This window comes from Gossypium hirsutum, chromosome D12, assembly GCF_007990345.1.
Source record: "Gossypium hirsutum isolate 1008001.06 chromosome D12, Gossypium_hirsutum_v2.1, whole genome shotgun sequence".
Taxonomy (NCBI): Eukaryota; Viridiplantae; Streptophyta; class Magnoliopsida; order Malvales; family Malvaceae; genus Gossypium; species Gossypium hirsutum.
In genome coordinates, this window is record NC_053448.1 from 54213657 (window position 1) to 54232221 (window position 18565).

Sequence of the window (18565 nt, forward strand, 5' to 3'; positions counted from 1 at the left end):
GAAACATCTTATGTCAGTTACCAAAACACACACCGTAGATAGATAACAACACTGCAAGTCTGTTACCATAAAATTCTGTATTAGACGGACAACAACACTGCAACACTATCCCACCATGATTAAAATGCTTGATCGCAAACCCAAAGCATATAAAAAAACTTTTGTCCCCATAAAACTCTGTTAATTCTAACAACCATCAAAACCCCAATATAACATAATTTACTTAAATATAATACAAATCTGATTTAAAATTTGATTCATCACTTCTATATTTTGCTTTTATATTCGGTGCGAATAATTTACACGTCGGCGAAAATCATTGTTGTTCTGTAGTTCCAAGACCCAAGTAATGATTTTAAATTGCTTAGTTAATGTTCAACAACATTCTAAATTAAACCCAAGTAACGATTTAAATTTTCCTAGTTAATGTTAAATATATATATATATATCTCTATGTTGCCAACAAAATATTTATTTGTTAATATTGCGTTAGCATCAACAAATTATAACTCCACAATAAATCAGTTTTAGAGTTAATTATAATAAAATAAAATTTTCAATCAAAAACAAAAAAAGAAGAAGAGAAAAACAATAAAAATGAATATAATATGTAAGCATATACTATATAAATGATTAAATATACGTATGGAAAATAAATTCAGAAAAAGAAATCTTATTTTTGAAGAATTAGTTGAAGTAGCAGGTAGAAGGAAAGAGGTAAAAGCTTTGATTTCATCGTCTTCTTTTATGCTTATTAGTAGATGAATACTCTTGACATTTTTTTAAAATTTTCTAATTTGTATGGTCTACATGGAAAATTAGATTTCAACAAAAATAAATAAAATTTGACATAATGATTGAATGATGAGGAAAACGTTGTATCAAATCTTATATGAAATAAATATGGAAGCACAAATAAATTTATTGGGTTGGAACTTCAAAGCCCATTCGAAAATGAAACGGGCACCGACTTAAGAAATAAATAATAAAAGCCCTAAAGTCCTAACCTCCCAACGCGCTTCTTATATTAATATTATAAAGGGGACGAGGGGCGGCTTGAAAACAAAGCAACGCGTATAAAGCAAAAACTCTTCAAGAGATTGTGTCCCGATTCTCTGATTTTCTTTGCGTCTGCTTTCCGTCTCCTCCTTCTTCTTCTTTCTGGTAAGATCTTCAATTACCTCTGATTTATCGAGGTCAGGTCAGATCAGATCAGATCAGATCCGCCAAAAGAAGCACAAAAATTTCATGTTCTAGGGTTTTGATTTGATTGTCAGCGCTTTTTTTTTTATTTTACCTTTTTCATCTTTGTTTGAATTCCATATCTGAAATCTACGTGTAATTGTTGTGTTCCTCTCTCTATTGATTGACTTTTTAAACTTTGTCTTTATATCTAGGGTTTATTCTTTTTACGAACCCTAAAAAAAAAGAAAAAAGAAAGTAATTGGATATTTGTTTTGTGCGTTTTATTGGAGATTTTGTTTTCTTTGTCTTGAATCTTTTTATTGAGAAGAGTTGTGTGGTTCTTGATTGGTATGGCGGCAGGGCGAGTTGATGTTCGGAGGAGAATTGATGTTGAGAAATTGAATCGGGGCCACGTTCATTCAAATCCCGTTAAGAATGGATATAATTATCCATCTAATAATAAGGATAAGTTCGATCTGGGTCCTAGGAGATGTGGGTTAGACGATGTTGCCAGGGTTAAAAATGATGTGAAACAGATGTTGGATGATGGGGTTCAGCAGCCCCCGGAAAAAAAGAGGAAGTTTTCCCCGATTGTATGGGACCTGGAAGACAAAGAAGGAAGAATTTCATCCAAGAACAGGGATGTTGTGACGACTACCATTCTGTCATCTCCTTCTTCACCTTCCAAAGTGTCAAATACTGTTTCCAATCAGGTTTATAAGCATCAACCGTTCTCTGCAAACATGATCAAAGAAGTGGAGCGTATGGTATCCAAGTCTTTGGTGTCTGATTTTGGTGCTGCTTTATCTCCTTCACTGCCTGACCAGCAATGCCAGGATGATGAACAAGAACCAGAGTTGATTGGAAAAGAAAATGTTCGAGCACCCAACATATTTACATCACGTTGGGCTTCTGATAGTGATGATGAAGATGGATCTCTAACTGAGGAAAAGATTAGGAGGAGTTCGAGTCTTGAGAGTGGAGAGCTTGAAAGAGAGGAGTTGGAAGTAGATAGGGCAGAGTCTGATCAAAGAAGCAGCAGTGTACTGTCTGCTTGTGAGGATGGAGGCATGGAGTGTAAGTTGGACTCTGGTGATGTGATGGACATTGATGACATGCGTGATGAAGATGCTATTGTTGATCAGTCAGATTTAGGTGTTGAAGAGCCAGCAGGAGGTTGTATGAACATGCTTCATGGTTGCAGAAGTGTTTTTGAGTATGAAAAATTGAACAAAATAAGTGAAGGTACATATGGTATTGTTTACCGAGCTAAGGATAAGATGACAGGAGAAATTGTGGCACTGAAGAAGGTGAAGATTCTTGATCGAAGAGATTTAGAAGAATATGGTTTCCCTGTGACATCACTGAGAGAAATTAATATTCTTGCGTCTTTTCATCACCCTTCGATTGTGAAAGCTAGAGAAGTTGTTGTAGATGACCATGACAATGTTTACATGGTTATGGAGTACATGGAACATGACCTCAAGTGGCTAATGGACTCGATGAAACGACGATTCAGTACCAGTGATGTTAAATGTTTGATGCTACAGCTACTGGAGGGTGTGAAATATCTTCATGATAATTGGGTACTTCATAGGGATTTGAAAACATCCAATCTTCTCTTGAACAATCAAGGTGAACTCAAAATATGTGACTTTGGTATGGCGTGACAGTATGGGAGCCCTCTTAAGCCTTACACAACCAAGGTGGTGACTCAGTGGTATAGGTAAGTAACATTCTTTGTACTTATATTCTTTATTTATTATGAATTTTATTAGTTCTTGAATTTGAAAATATATTTCTTTGATTGCTGCATTTCAGGGCTCCTGAACTTTTACTTGGAGCAAAGAAGTATTCAACAGCCGTGGACACGTGGTCTGTGGGATGTATAATGGCTGAATTGTTAGCTAAGGAACCCCTGTTCAAAGGGACAAGTGAAATTGATCAGCTTCGCAAGGTAATTACTGTTTCTATTGAAGCTTTCAACTTTCTTTTATCTTGTTATAAAATATCTGATGTTTTATGATGATGGTTTATGGTTGCAGATATTTGATACTCTTGGTGTTCCAAGTGAGAAGATTTGGCCTGGGTTTTCTGAATTACCAGGTTCCAAAGCAAATTATTCTAAGCAACCGTAAGCATCTCTTTGGACAATTACTTTGGTCATCTAAATAACTACCGTTTCTTTTGACTACAATATGTTCAATATTTATTAATTACCTAGTCATGGGGCTAATTTAACGAGTAGTTGTTTTGTTTTCTTCTTCCAGGTATAACTTGTTGCGCAAGAAGTTTCCTGCAGCATCTTTTACTGGATCTGCCGTTCTTTCTGATGCTGGATTTGACCTGTTGAACAGGCTTCTTACCTATGACCCTGAGAAAGTAATTTTACTCACTTAAGCCCTAATTTAACTTGTAGTTTATATGTATTGGTTTCAGCTATAATAGATTTTTCCGTTTTTTGTTCAGAGAATAACAGCAGATGATGCTCTTAATCATGATTGGTTCCGGGAGCTTCCCCTGCCAAAATCTAAAGATTTCTTGCCTACTTTCCCACCAAAAGTGTGAATGGAACAATTTCCTTGCCTGATTTGTGGAAGCTGGACACAACCAAAATATTAGCACCGCATTCTTACCTAGCAATTGTAGTGGTCATGAAGGATCCCAGTTTGATGCAGCAGTGGTAAAAAACTTCATCTATTTTGTGTCATGATACAGGCAAGCTGGTTCATTCAGCCACTCTGATATCTTTCATGATAATTGTTTTAGTAGATATTGACAAAAATGTGAGATGCTGTAGTTGCATGTTTCATAGCAAATTAATGAGTGGGAGAAACTGATATAGTCTTTTGACAGGCACATGTAGCCTTACATGGTCCGGTTATTAGTTGGGATAATTTTCAGATGAGTTGTAAAGGTCATCAGCTGCGACCTTACCTTGAATCTTTAATTTTCATCTCCTTGATACTTTATCAGAATGTAACCCATGTAAATATTCTTAACCACATTTGAAATTTCCTTTTTTTTCCCTCAATCTAAAACTATAATTGCTCACATTGTTTCGTTCAATTTTCTCACATTGCTTGCAAGAGTCCACCGACATTTGGAAGCGTGTACAACATCTTTGTTTCCTGTTAGTAAGTTTTGGACGCTCAAGGTTCTTTGTGAATAAAGTAGTTGATCTTTCAATTTGTGAGGTCTCCATTTGTTTCGTTGTTTCCTCTCTGTTTTGTTCTTTGTTTGCAAGTGTTGCAGCACAGCTAAAGGACTTCAGAGTCTGCAAGTGCTTTCGTTATCATGTAGCGTCCAAGTAAGGCATCAACTCCATATAGAGTAACTCAGTGCATTATCGACTAATTCCCTAACAATAACCAGTTATCAATTTATATGTTATCGTATATTGTGACATTGACGCACAGGAGCATGCAGATGTTACTGGAGAAAAGATAATAGAACCACCGACTATTTGCTGAGGCTTCTTGTTCTTTCACCCTGTCTTCTATTTTTTTTATTTCTCGGTTCTTCCATGAATGTGGTTCTTACAGTTTACCTTGTTGGGTTTCTGCAAGATACACTTTAACTGATTACAAGCGGATATCTCAATACCGAACTTAGGAGATGGCTCAAAACGGTTGGTATTTAGAAATATAAGATTATAGCTTTTGTCATGCATGGTTTAAAACAATGCCTCTTCTCATCCACTTCTTAATGCTAGTATATCCAAAATTGTCTTATTTTAATGTCATATGATCGTTATTTTTTTGCTTTCTATTTTCTCTCCTAAAAGAAAACAATGAAGGCTCTACGGACAATGTGTTCTAAATACTCAAATAATTTCAATGCTGCATCAATCTTCCATACGTGAACCGTGCTTCGTCCAACTTATGTTGCTGGGGGGTGTTTTGGTTCTCCTTTGGGATGAACGAAACGTCAAAAGGAAGGAAGCAACCGCAAAGAACCGTATGATTTTGATGGATGCCATGAATGTCGAAGGAATGACAGTTGATGTAATACATACAATTTTGAAGGTATGGCAATCTGGTTCGTCGAGGTTTTTTTCTTCTGAACTATGGGCTGTTGGTGCTAACGAGTGCGGTCCTGGAATTTTCCTCTTCTGAAAAGAAAATATTTGTCATTTCAAACCAGCATAAACCTTGTTTTCAAAATTAACGTTATCTTGGAATGGATTTTTATAATTTGCCTTGCCTCTACGAGCACTAAATAAGCATAACCATCTTTTGAATTTTTTTAGTCAACATATTGAAAATGATCTATTTTTACAAATTTAATTTTGCTGTGATCCAATTATAGATTCAACTAATTGAAGCCTTTCTAAGAAGGGTCAGTTTTACATTGCTTAGAAAAAGTATTTCTAAGAAGGGTCAGTTTTACATTGCTTAGAAAAAATATTTCTGACTTCAAAAGTACTTTTGAAAGAAAAATGATGAAGAACAAATTGTTTTTGGTGGAAATTTTTAACTTTTCAGAAGTATTTTTCTGAAAAAAAGTTGAAAAGGAGAAGTTAAAAATTTTAGTTTTTTCTCTTTCAAAAATTAGTGTTTAATTATTTTTTTACCTTTCTAATAACATAGTATTTTTTTAGTAATTGTTTACAATTGTGTTATTCATTAATTAAAAATAAAAAAATATTTTTAAAATACTAATTATAAATATTTGAATATTTAAAATATAGTTTATATATTTTAATTAAATTTTATAAACAATTTATATTTTATATATTAAAATATTTACAATTTATATTTTATATATTAAAATATTAACAAGTTATAATAATTTTTTATATTATTATTAAAATATAATAATATTAATTAATTTAAATATTATTTAAATGTATATTTGTTACTTGATAAGATGTTTAAAATAGATATTTTATTTTTCAAAAGTACTTTTTGACAGCAATGTTGAACATTCAAATTTTAAACTAAGTTTTTCAAAAGTTTTTTTCAAAAGTTTTTTTTACAAGTATTTTTTTTACAGTACTTTCTAAATTAACGCTGCTGAAAATAGTGATGATGATTTTGGATTTTGATCTTTTCTACCCTTGGCCTTCTGCGTCGGGGTTATTATCCTGTTGCTCCGACTTGGGCTGGATTTTACTGAAAATTTGACACGTCTTCTACCTGTATTGACCGTTAATTACTTTTAGAAGCAGTTTTAAATGGGTAATCTTTATTTTATATAATTCATCAAATTGCATATCTTATTTGAACTCTAATAAAAAAAATCAGCTAGCATGCATGCCATTGAATTCCGAAATTGATTATACTTTAAAAATTCGCCTATCCCGAATTATTCAATAAAACTAATATGGTAATTTAATTTGTATTTTTATGCAATTTTTATTTCTACAGATAATTCCCATCCAATATCTTATATCAGAGAAAAAATGCGTATAAACCTTTTTAAACCCATGTTGTAATATTAATGATATCAACTAAGTTAAAATATATTAAGTTAAAATTCAATTAATATGATTTTTTTTACTATAACATTTTGTAATATTGGTTAATACTAGATTATAATTATCGTTTTCTTTAATATATTTGTTTATTGATTTTTAAAAATGTATATATCATGAGAATATTTATGCAACAACTTTCTTTTGCCATTTAGTCATAGCGACTTATGGAAAAAAAATTATCACTAAACCACTGATTTTACACAAATCTGAATAGGCTCTACCCTCACAAGCCATATAAGGTAAAATGGTCACAACAAATTTTGATTTGCAAGGGACTAAACACAGCACATTTCGACGAAAAAACAACCAAAAAAAAAAAAAGATTTGTCGTCAATCTATACTATCAGTATTTATTTAAATATCTTCAATACCTGAAACAGTCAAAAGCCGGATCATTTGGGTCAAAATTTCAATGAAATAAAATAATAATGAATTAGAGTCCCATCAGCAAAAAAAATCCATGAAATCCCAAAAAAGAAAAATCTGTTTTCAGTTTCATCAGTAAAGCAACATTCCATGAGTAAAGCACCTTCTAAACTTCATGCTTCATTGCAATTTCATCATGAGAGTACTTTCCGGACCTCATCCGTAACATCTGTAAGAGGCTTTTCGGCATGAAGCGTTGCAACTATTCCCTTCTTGGAATAATAATTGATCACCTAAATTTTGAACACCACCATTCAAAATGTTGTTGACAGTTTATAAACTACTTAAAAAAACATCATCAACTTCGAAAGAGGTTAGGAAAGATCATTTCTGATGTCACAAGAACCATTTATGTCACATTAGATTAACGGAATTAGGGCATAAAAACAAACATCCATGCCACATGCTCAATTAGCTTGCTACTAAACTCTTTTATTCCGTTCTAGTAACTCCAGAATTTCAAATAGCTTAAAAATTAAGGATCTTTCCATTCTGCCAAAAATAGTTAAGGAGGAAAGCATACTGGTTGAGTTTGTCTGTGAAATGACTCAAGCCTTGACTTGAGAACAGCTGCAGAGTCGTCTTTACGTTGGATCAAAGGTTCCCCAGTCACTTTCAAGAGAATAAAGAACCCAAAAAGTTTGCAATGAATTAAGACATTGTAAGGTCCAGTAAAATTGCTTAACTTACAATGCCTTTGTCAACCGGTGAAAAAGGTGGAAAGGCTGTCACCAGATTCTTTGTAACCAAATTTGCATTTTTGAAAGAAACAGAATTAGAACGAGGGTTATTATGTTTGACTCACATCATCTACACCTGGAACTCTAGGAGGTGCAAATTTTGTATGGTAGGATCTACCACTAGCAGGGTGGATCCAGCGACCAGAAATCCTCTCCTCCAAGACCGCATCGTCAATTGCGAAATCGAGCACCTTATCGATTTTAACTCCCTGCCTTTCAAGCATCTCATCAAGCTGCAAAGCAAAGATCAAGAACACATATTAGAAGCATGGTCTGTATTAAGAAAATTCAAGGTTCTCTGGTTAGGGAAGAGCGGGTGCAAGTGTAAAGATTATAGACAAAGTATCACCTTTTGTGCTTGTGCTACAGTCCTGGGAAACCCATCAAGAATGAAACCCTTTTTACATGAAGGTTTCTTCATCGCTTCATCGATAATGCCAACAACCAGGTCATCAGAAACAAGTTCTCCCTGAGAAACAATAGCTAAGCACCTCATTAGTCATTAGCAAACTAGTAGCAAGAACTATTTAAAAAAATCCGAACAGGCAGGGGAACTAATTTGACCTTATCCATAGCTTCCTTGGCCTTGATACCAAGTGGGGTTTTAGCGGAAACAGCAGCTCTAAGCATATCACCAGCGGCCAAGTGACACAAGCAGTGCTCATCTTTAATTATTGCTGATTGAGTGCCTTTTCCAGATCCAGGTGGACCTGTCAATCATAAGATTGCCCTGTACTCACAAACATGCCATCCTTCTACCAAATTTGAGACAGTAAATTGATAGAAATGTAAAGAATGCTATTTGAATGCAGCATGCTTCTGTGATGCTGCTATGACACAATACGGGCTGTTAACAATTTGAGACTTCTGAGAAAAATGAACGTAAAAACCAAACTTTAGTGTCTTTCTAGTCACTTTCAAGCAACCCAAATTCCACACACTATGCAAGCAAGATTTGTACTTCGGATCAAGCGATTGTCTGAACATTGCTGCATGGAACTCTACAACTAAAGACAGACCAATATCTTAGCAGGTCATCAACAATGGGCTACGGTACCCCGACAAGGGGCACTCATCTTTAGCCTTGCAGAATCTAGTACCACTTCTGCATGGCAAAAGGTGATGCACAAGGAATATACAAGTTCAATGTTGGCATTAGAATCGTTTCATTTTTGTTGACTTTTTTTTTTCTATTAAATCTAAACGTAAACAATGAGTATTGGTTTACATATTATAAAATCAAAATTTCCCAGCACTCATACTTTTTCAGAAAATAATCATTAGAAATTCTTCCAGTGCCCCAACTTTGACTCTGCCTTTAGAGACATATTTGTTCATTTAAATTGTATGAAAAGTTTAATAAAATAGAGTTAAAAAATTTAAGCTAAATTTGGAGCATTGAAAATTCGAGTACATTCTTTTGCAATTCTATCTAAACGAACAAAAAATATGACATGAACAAACTTCAACAAACTCCAGGATCTGAAAATTCCATTTTCCAATGCTATTACTAGAAAAAAAAATTCAGAGAAAGAATTGAAAAAATAAAAAGAATCAATCCAATTTGCAAAAAAAAAAATAAAGCGAGAGTCAAAAAAATAAAGGGAAAAAACGAGAACCAATGAGGATGAGGCGCTTCTCGGGTTTGGGGGCGCACTTCATACGGCGGAGAAGCTCATTCATCAGAGATTCGGAGGGTATTTCTTCCAAGTTCACCGAACTGCTCGCCATTTCTTTGCTTTCTAAGGGTTTTTGGTTCTAAGTTTTAAACGGTCTTTCTAGTTAAAGAAAAAGATAGGTTTTTTTCTTTTTTTTCTTTCGTTCTCTACTTCTGTATTGGTTCGGTTGGGACTTCGAGCCACCAAAGCTTCAACGTTCAAACTCAAGCACCGGTTTTGCCGGCTTGTTCTTAAGTTACTGTTTTACCCTTTCTCTTTCACGCTACTTCATGTTTCCCATATTTGAGTTTTTTATTAAAATAATTAAAAGTGCAATATTTTTAATTAAAATAATTAAAATAAAACAATGTAAAAGTGCAATATTAAATTATTAAAACATTAAAATAAAACAAGTGTGACATTTAATATTAAATTATTATTATAAAAATATTTTATTAATGTTAAAAATGTCTGTTAACAAAAGTTGAAATTCAACGATAAAAAATACAAAATAAAAATATATTGCTCTAAATTAGCTTTATAAATATTAATTACATCTATCATTTTTATACATTATTCAAATGAGAAAATATTTGATGCACTATCAGTGGAGTTTAAAAACTTCATAAACAGAATAGTTGAAAAGTTTCCTATAAAGGTGTGGTAAATTATTATATATATTAAAGACAAAAATCAATTTTTTAGGGTTGTTTTTTTTTTTAAGACAACTGCAAATTGGGCTTTATTAATAAATTCAAAGATAAAATAATAAAATAGTAAACAGAACCGAAATAGTCCTAAAAAAACCAAATCAGAAAATTTCAGAATCCTTAAATGCTGCTGTGAAATTTACCAAATCAACAAAACTAACTGTTCATCGCCTTGTCACTTCATCTGCCTTTCTTCTTCAAGACGTTTCCATACTCCCAAGGCATTAATCATCAACGTTTTTTGTACAGCCCTCTTCTCAATTAACCCCATCCCATCTTCTCTCTTCCTAATCAATCATAATCTCCCACTCTATCCCTTTCCTCTTGATCTACTGCATATTCCGGAACTCCCCCAACAAGGTACACTGGTACTTTAGCCTTCATCGTTTCTTTTGCTACCATATGCGCAAGAGTGTTAACTGCTCTTGGGACATACTCGAATCTGCACTCCTTGACTTCAGATAGCATCTTATGAATATCCGTAATGTATGCACAAACCCTTGATTTATCTTGGATATCTGACTTACTTTTTTTTATTATCGATAATGAATCTCCTTCTATAATGATTTTTTCTCATTTCATATCAATACCGATTTTGGTTGCTTTCCGGCATGCGAACGCCTCGGCCGCGAAGACTGATGTCACCTGTTGATAGATCTCCGAACATGATAGAAGAGTTTTGCCTTCACTATCCCTGGCCACAATCCCCACAGTCGCTTGATTACACTTCCCATTGTAGGCAGCATCAAAATTGATCTTCACGAACTGGTCAGGTGGCTTTCTCCATTTCCTAATTATTATAGAAGATTGTGTCTTATTCCTGTCAATCTCATTCAACTCTACTATGTAACTGTTAACAAATCTGCCTAAAGCTTTCCCAGATTTACTCACTTTTTTGTGCACTCTATCATTCCTATCTCCCCAGATTACTCATAATGCACAGCAAAATGTCCTACACTGTGATGCTGAATTCTTCGCGAATACCCAGGTTAGCCACTGTATAAACTCCATCTGACTTTCGTGTAAAAAAACTCTGCATGATAATTCCTTCCATACTGAAATTGACATAAGACATTCCCGAAAAAGATGATCCATGTTCTCCGATCCAACTCCACATCGAGGGCATACTGATGTATTAGTTAGCTTTTTCTGAAGCAAGTTAACTCTTGTAGCTAGGAAATTCCACGATATCTTCCATATTGTAATTTTGATTTTTGAGGGGAGGTTAAGAATCCACAATTTTTTGTAAAATTCCTCATAGCCATATTGTAAAGCGTAAGCTCTAGGGTCATCTTCAATACTCTGTAATAGTTTATAGGCGCTTCGCACTGTGAATTCGCCTGTCGCCTCTGCATTCCAGACCTGAAAATCATCATGAGGTTCATCTGCCAACGGGATGCAAATAATCTTCCCAGCAACATCCTCCGAAAAGGTAGAAAATATCAACTCTTTATTCCATGTTATGTTATTTTGGTTTATTAAATCTGCAACTTTAACATCATTCAAATTTCGTGGCTAAATCTAATAACCTGCTCTTATTCACATCTGGAATCCAAGAATCATTATTGACTGAAATATGCGTTCCCTTTCCTACCTTCCAGCACAGCCTTTCCTTTAAAATGCCTTTCGTAGGCCACATACTTTTCCATGTATATGAAGCATTACTCCTCAAACGAGAATCTAAGAAATTAACATTCGGGAAATATTTTGCTTTTAAAACTTGAGCTAATAAGGAATCTGGATTACTTAAGATTCTCCATCATTGCTTGGCTAAGAGGGAGATGTTAAATTTAGCCATATCCTTAAAGCCCAAACCACCAGTTTCTTTTGATTGACACAAATACTTCCACCGACACCAATGAATACCTCTTCTCCCATGGGCCTTCTTCCACCAGAATTTAGCAAAAATGCTTTCTATATCTCTGCATAGAGACTTAGGTAATAAAAAGCAAGACATAGCATAGGTTGGAATAGCTTGTAATATCGCCTTAAGAAAAACTTCCTTGCCTCCTTGCGATAACATTTTGGTACTCCATCCTTCAATTCTGTTGTGCACTTTCTCTTTGAGATACTGAAATGATTCTTTTTTTCGTCTGCCAACCACATTCGGGAGACCTAGATATCTTTCCATATTTGTTGAAATTCTTACCCCCAGAATTCTCGCGACTTCTTTCTTATTTTCTTTTGTAGTATTCATGCTAAAAAAAATCGTGGATTTATTGAAATTTACACACTGGCCTGAACATTTTCCATACTCCTTCAATATTTCTTTGAGCACTTTTGCCCTTTTCTCTAATGCTTACCCGAACAAAATGCAAACATCTGCAAAAAGAAAATGTGAAAATTTTGGGCCTCTTCTACTTGCCTTTGCACCTTTCAGCGATCCATCCTTCATTGCCAATTTCATCAACGAAGATAATCCCTCGCTGCATATTAAAAATAGAAAAGGATTTAGCGGATCTCCTTGTCTCAAACCTCTTGTTGGCTGAAGGCTTCGCCCACCTCCCCCATTTGTGTTGACTACATAGGAAGTTGTAAATATACATTTCATAACCAGCTCCACTCATTCCTTTGCAAAACCCATTTTGAGCATGACTTCTTTTATATAACCTCAATCAACCCTGTCATAAGCCTTACTCATATCCAGCTTTACTGCCATATAACCTTTTGTCCTTTTGCGTTTTTGTCGAAATGTATGCAAAATCTCGTAAGTCAAAAGCACATTGTCTGTAATAAGCCTTCTTGGGATAAACGTGCTTTGGGCCGCATCAATACATCTACCAATACCTATTTGTAGTCGATTTGCAATTGTTTTCGCCACCATTTTATAAAGAACGGAGCACAAGCTAATGGGCTTGAAGTTAGCCAGGCTAGTAGGTTTAGGAATTTTTGGAATCAACACAATCTCTGTTTGGTTAAAAGGTCCAAAATTTTCACCCTTATTTAAAATTCCCAAGCAAAAGTTATCAATTTTCGTACCTACAATGTGCCAATATTGCTGAAAGAAAATTGCTGAAAAACCATCATGTCCTGGTGCTTTAGTGGGACCTATTCCTCTCAAAGGCTCATAGACTTCTTTTGCTGTAAATTTCGACATCAAAACTCTATTAATTTCATCTGGAATATTATTTTTAATGCCCGTGAGAAGATAAGAAGGATTTCCGATTCCATTTGACATAAATAACTTTTGGAAGTACATAGTAGCTTTTTCATTTATCTCACTGGCTTCATTAACTTCTCCTCCTCCATCCAACTCTAATTTTGATATGGTATTAATTTTCCTTCGACATGTGGCGAACCTGTGAAAAAAAGTCGAATTACTATCCCCTACCTTTAGCCAATTTGCCCTTGCCTTTTGTTCCCAGTAAACTTCATCTTTATCAATCTCCATGTTCAAGTGGATTTTAGTGTCAAGAATTTTTACCATTGTATCGTCAGTTCTTTCCTGCTCCATCAACATATCAAGTTGCTTTATAAGTCTTTTCTTCAACCCCTCTCGCTGTTCTTTAATTGATTTTGCCCAAGTCTTTAAGACTGCTTGTAATCTTTCAAGCTTTTCAGCAACTGTGCCTTTTCCTGACTCTCAAGAATTTTTAACAACTTCCTCAATCGTTTCCTCCATAAGCCACCACGCTTTGAATTTGAATTATGAATTGCCTTTAAAAGGATTTTCACAATTTGTATTTATAAGAATTGGGCAATGATCAGACATTGAGTAAGTTAGATGCTCAATGTTACCCATTGGGAATAACTGCTTCCAATTGTCATTTGCAACACCCCTATCAAGTTTTTCTCTAATATTTGTCTTCGGTAAATTTTCCCTTTCCCAAGTAAACCAAGCCCTCAAATATCCCAAATCTTCTAGTAGGCATTCTTTTAAAACTTCTCTAAAAACCTCCATTCTACTCTTCTCCTTAGGTACACCCCCACATTTTTCATAAGAATACATAATCTCATTAAAATCACCACTTACCAACCATGAATGATTCCTATTCTGCCCCAACTTCTTTAACAGATTCCACGTATCACTCTTATTATTAGCATAGGGCGAACCATAGAACCCCGTAAATCTCCACTCTTCATCAGTACCTTCTTTAACCATAACATCAACATGATTCGTAGAATAACTCTGTAAGCTTATTTTGATATCTCCTTTTCATGTTAAACATAATCTTCCTCGCGAACCCTCTGTTGCAATATCAATTCCATTAGGAAAACCACATCTTCTCCTAACTTTTTCCATCCACTGCTTGTTTTACTTTGTCTCTATTAAGAAGACCAATTGGGGATTCTGTTGTTTTAGGAGAAAACACAGCCTCCTTACTGCCCGTGGACTCCCCAATCCACAAACATTCCAGCTAACAATTTTCATTGCGTCCGGTCGGCTTGCCTCTTGGCAGCCGCCGATCTCAATACATTGTGTTTCAGATTGCTCAGAACTGTCTACCATTACATCTGAAAAATCCATACCACTGCCATCGACATTATCATATTTTAATCTTTTAGTATCGTCCGTCTCACTAATAACCTTTTCACTTCTAACAAGATCTCCTTTTGGGAATTTCCTCTTCCTCATACAATTCTCAATCGTAGATTGTAACGCCGTGGCCCCTGGTTTTATTTTTTTCCGGCTCTTTTTCTTCTTGTTGTTGACACTTATACATTCAGATACCGTACTACCATCTTCCATCTCATCCACCATTGACCTATATAATCCCTGTTCCTTTAGTTTCCCCTCCCCTACCGTCAATTCTGAATTTTCCTGTGCTCCCCAGGTCTCATTATATTCACCTTCTACTTCTCTAGAACCTTCTACCAACCTTAATTTGTCTCCTATATAAGAACTTTGAACCCCCAACTTCTTCATCATAGCATTAAACTTCATACCTTCTCTGCCAACTAATTTTGATTCAGCTTTTAAAGCCAATGTGTAAGGTGGATCAATACTGGTTTTACTTTTCCTTGCAGGTATTTTTTTAGTGCAGTCTGTTATTTCGTGCCTCATTCTTCCACATTCAAAACAAAATATTGGCAAATTATCATACTTAAAAGGAACCCATGTTTTATTAATATTAGTACTAGAGACAAAAATACCTTGGCGTAAAGGTTTCCGAACATCTAAATTGATTTTGAGCTGACAACTAACATCGGTAATTTCAAATCTGAGGACCCCCCAAATGTAACTCCAATTGCATGCAAGAGATCCTTCTTATCAAACTCTGGTAAAAACGAATCAATTTTCATCCAAAACGGTGATTTGGTAAGACTAATCAAATCTCTTTCCATCGTCTAATTTAGCCTTTTAAACAAAATAATATTTTTCGGAAAAGCCAGGGTCTCCCCTCCAAAATCAACTCTAAATCTTCTAAATTAAAAACTATCAAGAACAAATTCTGTCCCACCCGTTGGATCTCAAATTTTTTCCTTGTCTTCCATATACTTTTCATTTGTGCCCTAAAGCTTTCTGGGTTGTAAAGCTTTCCAGTCCAAACTGTGCAGATCAACGTTGGTTTAGATTTTGGTTCCACCATTGATCCTTTGACTGATAATTGAATGAGTTCTTCTGCTAGGAGAGAGATCTCATCCCTCCTCTCTCTATCATCACCACTGCTTTCCTTCATCCCAAGCCGCAGAAGATACTGCTTTCTCTAGAACTTGACGTAAAGCACTCTTGGGAGCAGAGAGATTTTTAGGGTTTTTATTTTTAGTTATGCAAAGGATCCATTTTTTAGGGTTGTTTATGGAATTAAAAAAATACACTACCAGTATACTAAATAACCACCCTATTCGAATTTGTTACACCCAATATTCACTAATAAGTTAAAAGGGTAAACTACATCGAAGGTCACTCTAAAATAGCATCATTCCTATTTTGGTCACTTCATTTCTTTTATCAATTTAGTCACTCTAATTAATATAATTGTTAGAATTAGTTATTATTGTTAAAATATGTTAATCCACTAACATCCACAAACAGATTGTTGACGTGGTGTTGGATTTAGTGTCCCAAGTATAGTATATTCATCTTTGTACACTTCTACTTATCGACAAATTGGTTTAATAAAATATTTATTGATTACATTAATATTCTGTGTATATAGTCTTCAATGAGTTTTGCATGCAAAATAAAATGGAAGTAAATATTGACTCACTAATTATTTAATGTTTAACTAATACTAAGCAGTATTACGTGGTTGGGTCGTAATACGAAAAAATGACTTGTATTAGTAGATAAGCTAAGCATATCCTTAATCTAATTGGAAATGAGCAAACCGATCAAAAGACTAATATGTTGCCTATCAAGTCTAATTGGGAAAATACTTTGTCTTAAGTATTGGAGCAGATGACTCCCAAAAGATAGAGACATAGATGTGGTTGTTTGGACTAATAGTACAACGGATAGGACCCAAGTTGAATAGATCTTAAATTCGTTTATAGATTTATTCACTTTTGACGTTCATAGTGTGACATACCTTAATCCTGAATGGATGAGAGACTATATATGTATGTGTGACTTGTATATTTTGATGTAAGTAAAAGTTTGAGCTCAAATAGATAAGGAACTGAAAGCTAGTGCGTTGAGTATGTGACTTTTGCAGTATGTAGCATCATTCTACAATAGTGGAATTTATAGCCCAACTAAAAGGTAAATGATATCTTTTCATCAGCATTACATGATAGATAAAAAATAAACATGGCCATAGGTCATTTATTTTTGTGATAAATGACTTGTTACTATTTAATAATAATTGACTTTTCATGAAGGAATATGTAATGATTATCATGAGATAAAATAAGATCATATTGAAAGAATAAATTTATTTTAAAGAAATGAAAAATATCTTACGAAGGTAACACAATTATGGCAATGTCATTAGACGAGCATTTATTAAGTAGCTTTCGTAATGGTATATTATTAGAGAGAGCTTAGTTACGATATTTTAGTAGAAAGACTTTGTAACTAAATAAATTTATAATTCATAGGCGAAAAATTAGAAATTAATTATAAATTATTTGAGTCTTAATTATATATGTCCAATCCGTCCCTCTACTAGCTTGTTAAAACAAAAAATGAATTGCATATAAAACCAATTTGATAGAAATGAATGGAATCGATGAATTAAGAGAAATGGGTCGCATTCACAAATGAATATGTTTTCTCTCTAAGTATAACAATGATTTGAGAATTAATTTAAAGTTTTTTAAATTATTATTTAATTAATTATAATTAAATTAATTAGTAATTGTGAATCCATTGAATAAGAAAATTTAATATACTTGCTCATAGATTTTTTAACGTTAAAGTTGCCATGACTTTGCAGGAATTAAAATTGGATTGAAAGAATTATTTAATTGAGAAATTAATTTAGTTAATTTAGTAGGAGTGTGTTTTCTATTAAATAAATATTATTATTCAAAGTTTTAGTCAATCAATATTTTCGTATCTCTCCCTATAAGTAGATGACACCGGTTGACTTAAAAAACACACAGTTCTTGATTGTTGAGTTATCATTATTTTACGAAAAACTAGTGAGAATTTATAAACAAAGAATAAATTATATTTTCTAGGAATTACAATCTTTACTGGATTCTATAAGAGAAAAATTATTTTCCTATTGAAAGTAATCGATTTGTTTCTTTTTTGTCTTTTTGTCAATTTTAATTGTTATTCAAAAACACTTTAATTTGTTATATCAAAACATATTATCAAATAAAGTTTAATTTAATACGATCCGACCACGTAACACCGCTTAGTATTAGTTTAAACATTAGACAACCAGTGAGCTCATATTTACTTCTATTTTGCTTTGCATGCAAAAACTACATGAGGACAATTATATAAAATATATTAATGTAATTCGTGAATTTATTTTATTAACCAATCTGTTCGGAAAAAAATTACAAGTGTAAATAGACGAAAATACTACACTTACGGCACCAAATCTAACACCATTATCAATATTTAAATCCTCTTTAAGAAGAGGGAATCTAACGATAACGACAACGAACTATGACCATGGCCCTACCCTCTTCAATGAGCACACCTTCCAGCATAACACTACTGATCACCCTAACGCCACTAACAACCACGACGACGTTGATGCTACTTTAACTTCAAGTAGATCTTTACTCTTTTACTTCCATATTTTTTTACTTGTTTGATAATTATATTTTGATGATGCTATTTACACTTACAGTGCAATTCTAAATCCATAGTTATCAATTTGATTTATGAGAGTTGTTCTCTGATTCATTATTGCTTCTTCCCTACAATAAGCTTTAAGGGTCTTATGAAATGTTGCATTTTGGGAAGCAAGAGATATTCAACTTTTCTTACTTTCCCTAGTTAACTTATGAAGTCTA

The 18565-nt window shown here is 33.8% G+C and overlaps 2 protein-coding genes, 1 long non-coding RNA gene and 1 pseudogene across 6 annotated transcripts; 3 read left to right on the forward strand and 1 right to left on the reverse strand.

Annotated features, from left to right (window-relative positions):
- Positions 1-1053: 1053 nt before the first annotated feature.
- Positions 1054-5392, forward strand: LOC121224266 (cyclin-dependent kinase G-2-like; annotated as a pseudogene).
- On the forward strand, positions 3831-4816 carry LOC121224267 (uncharacterized). Of its 2 annotated transcripts, XM_041107194.1 has the most exons (5): positions 3831-3903; positions 4042-4173; positions 4278-4322; positions 4433-4495; positions 4605-4816. In XM_041107194.1, exons 1-5 carry the CDS (start codon positions 3895-3897, stop codon positions 4656-4658), a joined length of 303 nt encoding a protein of 100 aa, XP_040963128.1. In that variant the 5' UTR covers positions 3831-3894; the 3' UTR covers positions 4659-4816. The 2 variants fall into 2 exon arrangements, with proteins under 2 accessions (XP_040963128.1, XP_040963127.1); XM_041107193.1 differs by having other exon boundaries at positions 4278-4495.
- Positions 5393-7080: 1688 nt separating the features above from the next.
- Positions 7081-9778, reverse strand: LOC121224268 (adenylate kinase 4). Of its 2 annotated transcripts, XM_041107195.1 has the most exons (6): positions 9453-9778; positions 8398-8543; positions 8183-8302; positions 7899-8066; positions 7617-7706; positions 7081-7326 (listed from the first exon to the last, which is right to left on the reverse strand). In XM_041107195.1, exons 1-6 carry the CDS (start codon positions 9562-9564, stop codon positions 7228-7230), a joined length of 735 nt encoding a protein of 244 aa, XP_040963129.1. In that variant the 5' UTR covers positions 9565-9778; the 3' UTR covers positions 7081-7227. The 2 variants fall into 2 exon arrangements, with proteins under 2 accessions (XP_040963129.1, XP_040963130.1); XM_041107196.1 differs by lacking the exon at positions 7617-7706.
- Positions 9779-10288: 510 nt separating this feature from the next.
- Positions 10289-16286, forward strand: LOC107934417 (uncharacterized). Of its 2 annotated transcripts, none has more exons than XR_005921872.1 (3): positions 10289-10687; positions 10836-10969; positions 11127-16286. It is a non-coding gene; the product is annotated as an uncharacterized lncRNA (long non-coding RNA). The 2 variants fall into 2 exon arrangements; XR_005921871.1 differs by having other exon boundaries at positions 10290-10687; positions 10836-10974.
- The last annotated feature ends 2279 nt before the right edge of the window (positions 16287-18565 follow it).